At 45.8% G+C, this 13,214-nt stretch overlaps 1 protein-coding gene across 2 annotated transcripts in view; it reads right to left on the reverse strand.

Annotated features, from left to right (window-relative positions):
- Positions 1–3,803: 3,803 nt before the first annotated feature.
- Specc1 (sperm antigen with calponin homology and coiled-coil domains 1) overlaps positions 3,804–13,214 on the reverse strand; it is a 221,276-nt gene continuing 211,865 nt past the window's right edge. For both annotated transcript variants that reach the window (XM_038326804.1, XM_038326806.1), the window contains one exon: positions 3,804–5,030. In XM_038326804.1, the coding sequence (XP_038182732.1) occupies positions 4,941–5,030 (90 nt within the window). In that variant the 3' untranslated portion in view covers positions 3,804–4,940. The remainder of the gene's footprint in view (positions 5,031–13,214) is intronic.

The raw sequence follows: 13,214 nt of genomic DNA on the forward strand, positions 1-13,214 counted from the left end.
GTATCTCCAAAGTTCATGTGCTAGAAACTTAATAGCCAAAGTTCATCGTTAGCAGGTTTTGGAGGTGGTGTTTTTGGAGGTAACTGGGATTGAGTCACGAGGGTCAGGCTCTGCACGGTGGCCTTGGTGGCTTCAAAAGAGTTGGGGACTAGGGTTAGCATGCTTACTCTCTCTTCTCATCCTTTGCCAGGTCACAATGTGGCAAGAATACCTTCCCAGACACCAGTGCTGAGCTCTTAGAGGGCCCAGACTTCAGAACTGAGAACGAAACAAACATCTATTCTTTAGAAAAGTGCCCAGTTTATGGTATTGTGTGGTGGCAACAGAAACTGCCTAAGACAGCTGCATGGGGAGTCTGGGCCCAGGTTCCCCTATCTGTAAAGTGCACGTGTCAAGTGGCCCAGTCATGGAACACCCATGAATGGTGCTCCATTCATGTAGAGAGCCGCATCCATAGGACAGAACTTGTTTGATGAGTCTCAGAGGCCAGCAAATATGAAGACCATCCCCAAATATGGAGGCCTGGCCATCTGTGAAAGGTCCGCTCATTCATGAGCCAGCAGGGACGCACACGTGTATACAGCCCAAGGCATTGGACATTCAAGATGGTACAGGACAGTCAGATGTTGAGCAAACCAGACCTGGTATCTCCTGGCACAACTTTTCCTGCCCGTTTAGACTGAGAGGAAAGTGGCAGTCCCTAAGCCGACCCAGGGTTTGATAAGTCTCACCAGCGACCATTACCTTGAGCAGTTGTGGAGGCCCTCAGAAGGCCGGGCACTTGAGAGGAGAGAGAAATAAAGATTCTAGGGTGGCCTTCCTCTTTCGTGGCCTGACTAGCCTAGGAATGGTGGCTTCCAGCGGATGCTTAGAGCCACTGTGGTGCTCTACTTGTTACATTTTTTATTACGAGTCTCTCCAACCTCGTCTTAACTTTTAACAACACTGTGTGCAGTTCCCAGGGCCCAGGCAGCCCACCTTTTCCATCTTACGCACGCACATCTGTACAGCTTGGTAGCATCGGGTGCTGGAAGGAGATGCACAACCCGTAGCCACCGCAAGGCAGCTGCGGACAGGACTGCCAAGTGACAAGAACAAGCAGGGAGAGGGCTTTAAGCTGACTCAAAGCAAGTTTGGTGCTTTGAAAAACAAATGCTGATCGACGTCAGTGGGTGAAAGAATCAAACTGAGATAGAAACAAAATATATTTATTAGAAATCGTACACAGTGGCACACCTTACCCTTGGGAGCCCTGTCCACCTGACAGTACGTCACATCTGGGCAGTGCTTGGTGCTGTCTATGTGCTCTTGAGGGAAAGGAGGCCACAGGTATATCAAGTGCATTCAACTAATGTAGTTAAAGTCAGTGAGCTACTCAGGGTGTTCCAGTCAGAACTCCAACCTTGTCGGAGGACCTAGATGTCCAGGGGCTTCAGCAGATGCTGGAAAAAACTTCTTTTCAATCATCTGGGGGTTCTCTCTCCCACTTGTGCCAGCAGCAGGGCAACTCAAACTAGAATACTCAGGAACTGCTGGATTTGGTGAGTGGGTTTGTCCCTAAGGGTCTCAGTTCTCCATTTCCATCAGCCAGTGACAGGTTTGCAGGGGACAGAGAGGTCAGAGACTGACACGTGGCTGGTGCTCATGGGAGACAGGAAGATAGTATGGCCAATATTCAATATTGCTAGATGGTTGATTGCTTTGGGATAGCCCCACACTCTCTGCCAACTAATCCCAAATCTCCAGGCTCAACTGATTCTCCTGTCTCCATCTCCAGAATAGTTGAAGCCACAGGTAGCAGCACTGTGCTAGGCAGGACATGGGTTTCTATCTTCTAGCCATGGCTTGTATTCTGGATGGTCTACAAAAGCTGAGGAACAGCTGGATGAAGAATGAGAACCAAGGACAAGTATGGATGCGGAAGTGAGAAGGACTAGGAAGGTGGATGCTCCTTGGAATATTGCCACTGTGGGCAGCGGCCTTAGTGCTACCACCTGCTGTCAATTCAGACACCACGCAGCGCTGAGAAACAGACTTCTTTACGCCTTAACTTCTCAGGGCCTTGCACTTTACAGATCTCTTTAGCTGAGGGCAGATGCGAAGAAACATGGCTGTGGAGGCCTCCAGCGTCCTCTGAATGACAGCTTGCAGAGACACAAAGAAAACAACAGAAGCTAAGCACCAAAGCTGGGTGTGGTATCTAATCTCAGCACCCAGGAGACAGAGGCAGCAAGACCATGAGTTCAAGGCCAGCCTGGGCAACAGGAGGTCCTGTTTCACAAAACCCAAAACAAAGCAAAACAAACAATAACAAAACCAAAAACCAAAATCAAACCAACCAACCAACCAACCAACCAACCAACCAACCAACCAACCAACCTACCAACCAACCAACCAAACAAACAAACAAAAACAAGAAAAAGTAAGGCAGCCCCCGCCCCTGCTGCCATGCTTCTGTTCTTAGCTGGTCAGTTTTTAACATTCATTTTTGTGACTCAGAGATCTTCCCAGACCCTGCACCTTCACATGCAGTAGTGTGGCATCTTGACAGAGAACCTGAGCTCTATCGGTCATGCATGTCCTCTGCCTGGCAGTACCTGCATGCCATTCCTCTCTGACGCCCCTGGCAAGACCTGCAGCAGTCAAGAGAAACCCCAGGCAGAATACAGACAAGAAAAGATGCAGCTGGCCAGTTCACAACGACCTGGGGCCCCAAAGTCCCTCTACTTACAGACACTGTAAGATGTCTGGAGACCAGCACAGAGGCTGCTCTGCTGAGAGCTCCCAGATTCTTAGCACCCTGAAAACAGCCAGAGACAAACCAAACTCTCATGCCTTAACTGTGGCCTCTCCTACACAGCTCCGGAGATTACCCCTGAAGAAACAACACCCAGTTGTGTGGGACAGCGTTCCTGCCCACCCTACTGTGTTGGCCGGGCAAAGCAGACTGGAGACAACTGATGGGGGAGGGCACAACATCAATTATGCCAACACAACGGGCACGGGAGGCAGCCCAAGTACTAGCTTTCAGAGACACATTCATCAGCAAGGAGGTTCTGAGCCCTCATCTTCCACCGGGAAATGAAGGGACCTATTTCAGCAGCAGCTCCTAATGGGAGAACAAGGGGCCGGGAGTAGTGTCCTCCCTCTCTGCGTGGCTGCCCATCAGTTCTGGAGAACTGTGAGCATTGTGCAGACTCCATCTCTGCTTTGTTCCAGTTATTCTAACTCACCTGATCGAGAGTCAGGCATGCAGTTCCCAGGGGAGTCCCAGGGGATCGGCACCGAGCCACAGCTAAGAACTACAGACGGAGCCTACAGGTGGAGTCTGTGGCTCCATGAGGCTACGTTAGCTTGAGAATCAGTGCTGTTGCACCCAGCTGCTACTTATCAGAGCAATGGACTGGAGGGAGGGACAGAACCTAGGTCCTCCAAGGATAGGGCTGGGCCAGCAGAGTGGCTCAGACAAGCAGGCAGAGATTCATTGTAGCTACGGTGGTCATTCGCAGGGGTTGCTATGAGCGTGGTCCTTTCTCAAAGGACCAGTCCAGGGTTATTTGGCACTTAGGACAGTAATGGGTGTTTATGTGCACCCGACTGTCTGAGACAGGAGCGCCCTCATTTGCTATGAAGTGCACATTTGTTCAAGAAAACTAGAAAGACGCCTCTAAAGCAGTGGTTCTCAACCTGTGTGGGGTCACATATCAGAATTCTATATATCAGATATTTACACTACAATTCATAGCAATAGCAAAATGACAGTTATGAAGTAGCAATGAAATACTTTTATGGTTGGGGTCACCACAGCATGAAGAACTCCCAGCATTAGGAAGGTTGGGAACCACTGGTCTAGGGCCTCAGTGGCTTGGGTACTCAGGGAGGGGCTGTGCTGCTTCCTAGGGATCCAACGGGGCATTGGAGGACAGTCACCATTACCGCTGCTAATAGCTTCTTTCATTAGGCACACGTAAAAGGCCCAACAGGTACCAAGGGCCAAACCTGTTTGGAGCCAAAACATGTTTATATTTCTGTCCACCCAGAATCCTAAGGGGCACACCTCCCAACCTGCGGAACTGTGCAGATGTGCAGAGCTCACCATCACAGGCTGCTCCACACACGTCAGAGACTCGTGTGGAGCTCTGTGTTGGGCCAAGAAGTGTGTAAATGGGACTGTAAATAACAGCAGGGCAGAAGGGGCTGTGGACAGCGGTCACGGTTCTCAGCCAGGACACCAGTGCTGTGCTCAGGCCGTGTGGTTAGGGAGCAAGCCAGCTGGCCTCCCATGCACCCTCAGCAAGGTACCTAAGTGCTCCTTGCACTTGTGAGAAATCAAATAGGGACAGCGAGATCTATGCAGTGCCTTTAAGTCCTCGGTTACATAGAACTATTACATCGTACTATTTCCCTAATCAGTGTGTTTCCAGGTTGCTAAGAAGCAAAAGCTGCTTTTGTTTTTCTGTTTTGTGGGATGTCGTTTTATTGGGGGTGGGCAGGCGGTTGGTAAGGACAGAGTTTTGGAAAAAGCAAAGCCAGAGCAGTTTTAGTAAAGGAGGAGGAAGGAGAAAAGACACGGTGACTGAAGTGCTGTTGTCAGTGTGTAGGCCACGTGTGGGCAGCAAATGGGACCGGCAACACTCTGGAGTCTCACAGAAGAGGGCCTGGGTTTGGAACCCACTGTGTGAGAAGCGGGGCCTGCCTCTCTAAAAACTTCCCATTGGGAACAAGGATTCCTGAGCATAGGCTCCAGACATGTTTGCATCTGAGATGGGGACACGTTGGAGCCACCTCTGCTTCTCAATGGAGTGCTGGTCCACTTGGCTTAAGCCTTCCTTGGAAATCCAGACGGCTAGACGGTGGGCACAGCAGTTTGGTGGGCAGTGAGCAGGCGCTTCAGGATGAGCTTCAGGCCATGCGGCAGCTGCTGATGCTGGGTCTTCTGTTTATGTCTCAAAGTACTTGTAGATCTGGGCCACATAGTGCATCACACTCTGCCAGTCGGGCCGGTCTGTGTACAGCATCTCACTGAGCTCCTGCAGGGAAAGGGGACAGCACAAGACGGACATCTCAGTCCCCTTTTACCAAGTGACTCTGATCCAGGTCAGGATTGGTACTGATTGGTACCAATCAGGATTGCTACCTTCCACTAACAGGAACCAAAGTGTAGGCAAACACAGACCATGCTAATGTGCTGAGTTAGGCTTCTTAGCTGTTTTTCCTGGGAGGTATGTCTCTTTCAAAGACCAAAGACATGACTTCCTATTACTTTCATCTTTAAACACCATTACAGATTTTTACAGTCACCTGAACTTCCACATTAGAAGATGGCTTCTGGTTTTATAATATGCATATGAATGTAAGCCCAGTTTCCTAGGCTCCCACCACAGTGGGCATGCTTTCACACATCCCGTGTCTTTCCAAGGGACATTCTTGTGCAGGATTTCCCACACCACTGTACTTCCATGGGTGTGCGCTATCTGTAGTGTCCCTTCACTTCCAATACATTGCACTTTGCAATGTCAAATTAGTTCCTGGAGAGCTAGTCATGGGGTTATCACAGACACCTTGAGCCAACTTAAACCATGTGCTTTACTAGGGTTAATATCTCTCAGCATCTGGGCTTTTCTTTCTTTGCTTTTTTTCCTTTCCTTTCTTTTTCTCCCCCTCTTGTTAAGTGATTTTTATTATTATTATTTATTTATTATGTATACAGTTCTGTCTACATGTAGGCCTGCATACCAGAAGAGGACACCAAATCTCATTACAGATGGCTGTGAGCCACCATGTGGGTGCTGGGAATTAACTCAGGACCTCTGGAAGAACAGCCAGTGCTCTTAACCTCTGAGCTATCTTTCCAGCCCCGTGATTTTTTTTTTTTTTGCTATTTATTTAGTTTTATTAATTTACTACCTGTTGGGGGCTAATTTTGCAAGTAAGGCCAGGCCAAACAGTGATAAGACAGGTGGGTGGCAGGACACCCCACCAAGCTCTCTAGAACACACTTAATTATTAACACTGGGATCGGATGTGGAGTCTTTTGTGGGTGTAACAAAACATGAGCCAGAAGCAGAGATGCAAAGGAAAAAGAGGCTGAACAGAGAACATCTGTGCCTGGTAAATCCTGCCAACTAGTTAACATCTGACATTTCTCTCCTGCTCTGCTCCCTGGTCAGGCTAAAATGATCAGCACCTCATGATCCGCCAGGAAGCGCACAAAGGAAGCAAGAGGGACCTTCCACACAATTCTGCCCAGAAAAAATTTTTTAAAGAAAAAAATGAAGTCTTAGAGCAGAGATTGCTAATGACAGCAGGGACACATGATAAAGAGCGACAGAGTTCAGTGGGGAGGCAGAGGCAGGGGGATCTCTGAACTCAAGGCCAGCCTGGCCTAGACAGTGAGCCCTAGGATAGCCAGGGCTACACAGAGAAACAGTGCTGATTAGGAGGCAGATAAGCTTCGGAAGGAAGGGCAGCCTGAAGACATGCCTAGGAGTTGAGAGGGGCAGAAAACTTTCCGTTCTGTAGAGAGAGGCCTTCGGTCTCAGATGATTCGGGAGCACAGCCACTAGTCACAGTTCAGCTCAGCCCGCTTCATACTAGCGATTACTTAATCAAGAATATCTGAAAATCTTTGCACGTTTCAAGGGGAGGGAGGGAGGTTGTCTTAGTAATAATTTCACCACCCATGAGATTTACTTAAATTAACAGTTAACAGCCCAAACACAGGTCAATATGATTCCACCAAAAAAAAAAAAAAAAAAAACAAAACCACACAGAAGAACTAATTAATATTAGTTATTCAGTCTCCAAAAACGGAAGACAAGAGAATGCTTTGCAACTCATCCTGTGAGGTCAGACTAGCCTACAACCAGAGTTGGACAAAGACACTAGAAGAAAACTGTACATCAGCTTCTCAGATAAATAGACACAAAGCTACTAGCAATTTGAAAAAAAATGTTAGAAAACTGAATTCATTAATCTATAAAGTATTATGATTAAATAAGGCTCGTCCAAGGAATGTAAAGCTGGCTCAATGCTTTTAAATCAACATTAGCATATTAGTAGACTGAGAAAAATAAGATCAACAAACTTCAGAATCTGTTCATGACAAAAAACAAAACAGAGAAGCTAACTTATTTTATACACTAAAGGGTATGTACCTCCTAACCCAATAGCTAAACTCACTTAACTGTGTAAGACAATGCTTTTCGCCCTCAAATCAGGACTAAGACAAAGATGGACTCTCCTGCTTGTCTTGTTTAGTACAGTAGATGAAATTTCAGCTAATATAATAAGGCATAAAAAAGAAACAAAAAGGCATACAGATTACAAAGGAAACAACAAAACTGGTTTTGCAGACGTGGAGGTTGACAGTCGAGTCTGCACACAAGGCAAGCGGGGTCCCATTACACAGTCCACAGACCTCAGCCACTTTCCTGTATGCCAGAAATCAAAACAGGAATTTTTAACCAGAAAAAAAATATTGTCTGCAACCACTCCCACGTTTGTTTGGTTTTAACTTTATGTAAGTGTTTTCCCTGCATATATGTGTACACACCACATGTATGTCTGGTACCCAAGATGAGGGCATCGGATCCCCTGGAACTGAAATTCCAGGTCATTGCGAGCTGCCCCATGAGTGCTAGGAACCAATCCTGAGTCCTCTGGAAGAGCAGTCAGTGCTCTTAACCACTAAGTTATCTCTCCACCTCCCACCCCTACTTTTAAACCCTAAATCTAACATAATATGTACACATTTTATATGCAGAAAACTATAAAACATGGCAGAAAGCAAATATCTAAATGAGAGACATGTATTGTTTATGAGTTTAAAGATATTGTTAAGATTATTAATTATTCCCAGTTTGATATATAGATATAATGTAATCTCAATCAAAATCCCAAGAAATCTCTGTTTTGTTTTGTTGTTTTGTTTGTTTTTGTTGTTTTTCCCGAGACAGGGTTTCTCTGTGTAGCCCTGTCTCCTGAGTGCTGGGATTAAGGACACGTACCACCATTGCCCAGCACTCCCAGCATATCTTAATTTTGGTAGATACTGACAAATGATTCTAAAATTTATGAATGCAAAAAATAACAAAACCATCTAGAAGAACAACAAAGGGGCAAGATTTCATGTCTGGGAAAGGAGAGATAAGGATGCTTTCCTAGGCACCGGGTACTGCCCTGGACAAACAGCACAAGGCAAACAGCACGCAAGCGACTAATGCATGCTTCACAGATCACATAAAAAGTAAATCGGAGACTGCAATTGAAGCTTTCGAAAGTTCTAGAAAAAATACAAGAGCAAATCTAAGTTTGCAACCTTGGGTCGGGTGATGAGCTTTTAACTGCATCAAAGCACGGCCTTGAAAGAAAATGAAGAAAATGAATTATAAACTGCACCAAAATGTAAAACTTTGCTGGGAAAGATACTGCTAAGAGAATGAAAAGATAACTTTCAGACTAGGAGGAAATATCTGAAGATCAAGAATGAAAAGGACTTGTATCCAGTGTGTGTGTGTGTGTGTGTGCGCGCGCGCATTAAAAATTAACAATAAGAAAACAATTAGGTTTAGAAAGGGCAAAGACACCACACCAAGGAAGACAAGTGGCCAGGGAAGAACTGTGAGCAAATCAGAGCTCAGCATAGTTTTCCAACAGAGAAACTCCGAACAACAGAGAGGGCTGTGGCCATGCAGGAGCATCAGGACTTCAAGGCCAGCCTTGACGTAGTGAAAGTGTCTCAAAAGACCCACCCCACGACAAAACTAATCAAAACAAAACACAACAAGGATACAGGTGCTACAGAAGCAGCTAAACCCAAATGACGATGACATTACTAGAGGCAATTGACAAAACACTCTTGCTGTTAAAGCACTATAATAAAATAATAAAATAAAATAAATATAATAAAATAAAACAGTCATAGCATTTATGGATAATTCTTTGATTCTACCAGAAGATATTCACTCACCCAATGTGTGTGTGTGCACGTGTGTGTGTTACATGTGCATGTCATGGCATACATGTGGAGGTCAGAGAGAAACTTGCAAGAGTCAGTTCTTCCCTTCCATCATGTGGACCTCAGTGACGGAACCCAGGCCATCAGGCAAGAAACTTTACCTACCAAGCCACCTCGCTGGTCCACACGGCAGTTCCTGACAAGACACTGGAGGTGTTTTTGTTTTTCTTTTAAATTTCATTTTATGGGTGTTCTGCTTGTATTTCTGCCTGTCCACCACATGTGTGAATGGAGGTGTTGTTTTGAACAGGAGACAAAGAGGAGCTCCAGGTAGCATTAAATCTAAAAGATATCTTCTTCTCCTACTCAACGCTACAGCAGAACAAATAAAATGAAACACAAAAATTCCCCAGTCAGAATGAACATGAACTTGACTTTGAAAACACCGGATAAGAATTTCTTAGTACCTTGTTGCTGATGAGCTTATAAAGAACACTAGAAATGTACCACTGGGGCAGGAGAGACAGCACAGCAGTTAGGAGCACTGGCTGCTCTTCCAGAGGACCTGGGTTCAGTTCCCAGCGCCCACATGGTGACTTACAACCATCTGTACCTCCAGTTCCAGGGAATCAGATGCCATCTTCTGGCCTCCATGGGCACTAGGCACATATGTGGTGTGAGCCCACGTGTGCGTGCGTGCACACACACACACACACACACACACACACACACACACACACACACACAGGCAATATACTCATACCCATAAAATAAAAATAAATGAAACTTAAAAAAAAACAACCAAAACCCAGAAACGCACTATGACTTCTTTTATTCATTTCTTTGCACATACTTGCTACGAACAGTCTACGACCTGGCGCTGTTCTAAGGGCCTTTAGCGATAGAGAAAGCGCTTGTGCATCCAGGTTCACAGTAGCGTTTGCCAAGAAGAACTTAACTACGGTGGCACCGTAGTGTTTCAGAACAGACGAACAGACAAGCAGAACATGGTATAACCGTATCATTTGCCTTAATGAGGAAGGAGGCTCTAACAGATGGACTTTGAGGACCTTACACTATGCCACATAAGCCAAACATGAGACACAGACGGCGGGCAAATACACTTACATGGGGTGTCTGAGACAGGTGAGCTTTCAGTGTCTGAGAACAGAACAGTGGCGACCGGGCTGAGGGCGGGGGGTGGGGAGTTAATGTTTAACAGACTGGGAGTTTCGATTTTGCAAGATAAGAATTCTACACTGGGAGGGTGGCAATGATTGCTCCACAGCGTGAAGGTAATTCACACCACTTAGAATGATTAAGACGGTAAAACTATAAAAAGTAGCTGACCTCACTTACCGGACTCTCAAAGCTTTTGGAGTTCCTGCTTTCAGGATGCTCAGTCTTGTGCAGTGACTACCCTACACAGGCCCCGAGTAAGCAGCATGTCATGGGCAAAGTGACTAAGGCCATAGTGAACCCTCACCAAGCCACAGACGGCTAGTTCTGGAGAACACACCAGAGCTGATCTGAAGCAATCGCGATGATGCCACTAATGTTTGCCCAGTTCTTCTGGTACGGATGATGATGTTGGCTTAAGACGCCCATTTCATGGTGGCTGGGCAGGAATGTGTTCTAAAGCTCGAGGTACACGACAGAGCTTCACTTTGAAGGAATCTTCCTTGCTTATCTATTTACCCCAAAACATGATGGGCTTATACAGATACAGATACTCAAAAAAAAAAACCCTTATTTTTAAGACTTATCTTTAATATTTCTTAAATATGTATATGTGTGTGTTTGAATGTAGGTTTCCGCACAAAAGTGCGGTGACTGCAGAGGCCAAAAATGGGGTGTCAGATTCCCTGGAAGCGAAGTTACAGACAGCTGTGAGCTGCCCAATATGGGTGCTGGGAGCGAAACTTGGGTCCTCTGCAAGAGTAGTGCACTCTTAACTGCTGAGACTTTTCTCCAGCTGGATTTTACTTCTTGAATATTTAGCATCCTATTTTTGAGTAAGGTCTAGAGAATACTTCTATTTGATATTTGAAGGGTATTGGTGCTGCCACTTAACTGTCCATTCTGTTTCAAGTTAACATCGGCATGACATCATCCATAGCGCGGCTGTCTCCACAGCTCCTTCACTTTACATTTCTCCAAGTCCTCCAACCTTGGAAGGCTACAGACTTACATCCCACTGTTATTTCAGCTTATATTTTCCTGACTGTTCTCTTTTCCCTGATTGTATGTGGATTAAAACAACAAAAAACTTTGGCCACACATAGTGTGGTGGTGCATGTCTACAAACGCAGCACTTAGGAGGCAGAGGCAGGAGGATCAGAAGTTCAAGGTCATTCTCATAGTGATATCAAAGCCAGCCTTGTAACACACACACACACACACACACACACACACACACACACACGCACGCACGCACGCACGCACGCACGCACACAATACATTGGGTTACACTTGGCATTTTAAAGCTACAACCATCCTGAAGTAACAACAGTAATTAATAACCTTTGGCCAGTTATACTGAAAGATTATATAAGAAGCTCCAAGAACGGGAAAGCCAATTAACAGTTGCTTAATGAGATTTTCTTTGTTGTTGTAAACAAGAAGCCCAGAAGTAGATTCCAGATTGGTTACCACTAAGTGTTGTCTCTTTTTTCCACTCCACAATATTTATTTATTTATATTTTATTTTTGAGACAGGGTTTCATGTAGCCTACAGTGGCCTCAAACTTGCTGTGTTTGTTGGCTTTCCCATTCTAGAAGCTAAATACACATTAACCAATAAACGTTCTCTACTGTTTTTCAACCCTTCATTGTCTATTCAGCCTGTGGGATGGTTTCCTTGTATTTACTGTGAATCCACCATCTTTCTCCTTTGCTATATTTAACCAGTTTGGCAACCCATCCATGGTCTTTTTCCCCCTCCAAATTTTCATTTCTAGTAGCTTTGTGTAACCTTCCTAGTGGCAACAAAAAATATTCTAGAAAGATCCTTGTGCAGGTCTCTTTGGATATTGGCCTATTTAAACACTGATCCCCAGGAATTGTAATTTCTCCAGAAATCTCTTGCTGGGACAAGGGAAGGATGGAGGCTGGCGCCAGCAGGAGAAAAAGAAGCTTGTCTTGGTGAACTATCCGTACAAGTCTGTCAACTTGTGAGACCACCTGGCAGGGAGACTGACACTAGGCAGTGATAGGTACTGACTGGCAGGAGGACACGCCAGGACTGCTTAATTATATGTCTCTTGCACTCTGTCTCAGCCTAAGCCTCTTGTCAGGGCCCTGAAGATGAACCGGGAGTGTTTGTGTAGGGGTCACGGGGCCTCTATGTCCCCAGTGTGGCCATATTGTATAAATCCCCTGTTTCCCTGCTTTCATGATTTTAACTGGCTTCCTGAGGATGGTCAAGCTTAGCTTGTTAGGGCTGGGAGGGCTGAGGCTCCGACTCAAACAGCTCTGGGAACAGACATCAGTCTTTTCTAAATCTCCCTCTCTTATATTTATAGCACTATGACCCTCCCTGGTTTCCACTCCTCTTCATCTTCTTTGTTCTCTCTCTCTCTCTCTCTCTCTCTCTCTCTCTCTCTCATTTTTGAAGCTGGAGGGAGTCCCTGTGTTGTACAGGCTGGGCTTGACTTCAAGAGCCACGCGAAGTCTCAGCTCCAGGAAACCAGGATTAGATATGTACCACCATGTATGTTCTCTTAAACGTTTTAGTATGTGTGCATGTGCTGCGTGTTGGTGTATAGGTGCCGAGGTCCAAAGTTGGCATCCAGGTCTTCCTTAGTCCCTCTCCACTTTTGGCTACAGGTGCCCTCAGGCCAACAGGAGCTCACAGCCAACAAGAACCTCCCGGCACTGGGATTACATGCCTGGCTTTTTTATAGGGCACTGTAGATCTCATGCTGCCATGCCTGCCCAGTTGGACTTTACCCACTGAGCCATCTCCCCAGTGCCTCTTACCTGCCTGCTAGGTTTAAACAGCTAACATTTGTTACCCCCAGTTCTGGCAGGTAACTCCCTCTCTCATCTGGTGTAACTGTTAGCTAGAAAACTCAATCCTTTTCCTATCTACTTTGTAATCTTGGCTTGTGCACATTTCAGTAGCCATTAAACGATAGGAGCTTCCTGCATCCTACCATTTAGCTAGGTGCTCCATACAGAAATCTGGGTTCCAAACCTCATCTGGCCTTTTAATTCACCCCACCTCCAAGGCAAGCTTCAGCATCTCTCCAGA

This window comes from Arvicola amphibius, chromosome 4, assembly GCF_903992535.2.
Source record: "Arvicola amphibius chromosome 4, mArvAmp1.2, whole genome shotgun sequence".
Lineage (NCBI taxonomy): Eukaryota > Metazoa > Chordata > Mammalia > Rodentia > Cricetidae > Arvicola > Arvicola amphibius.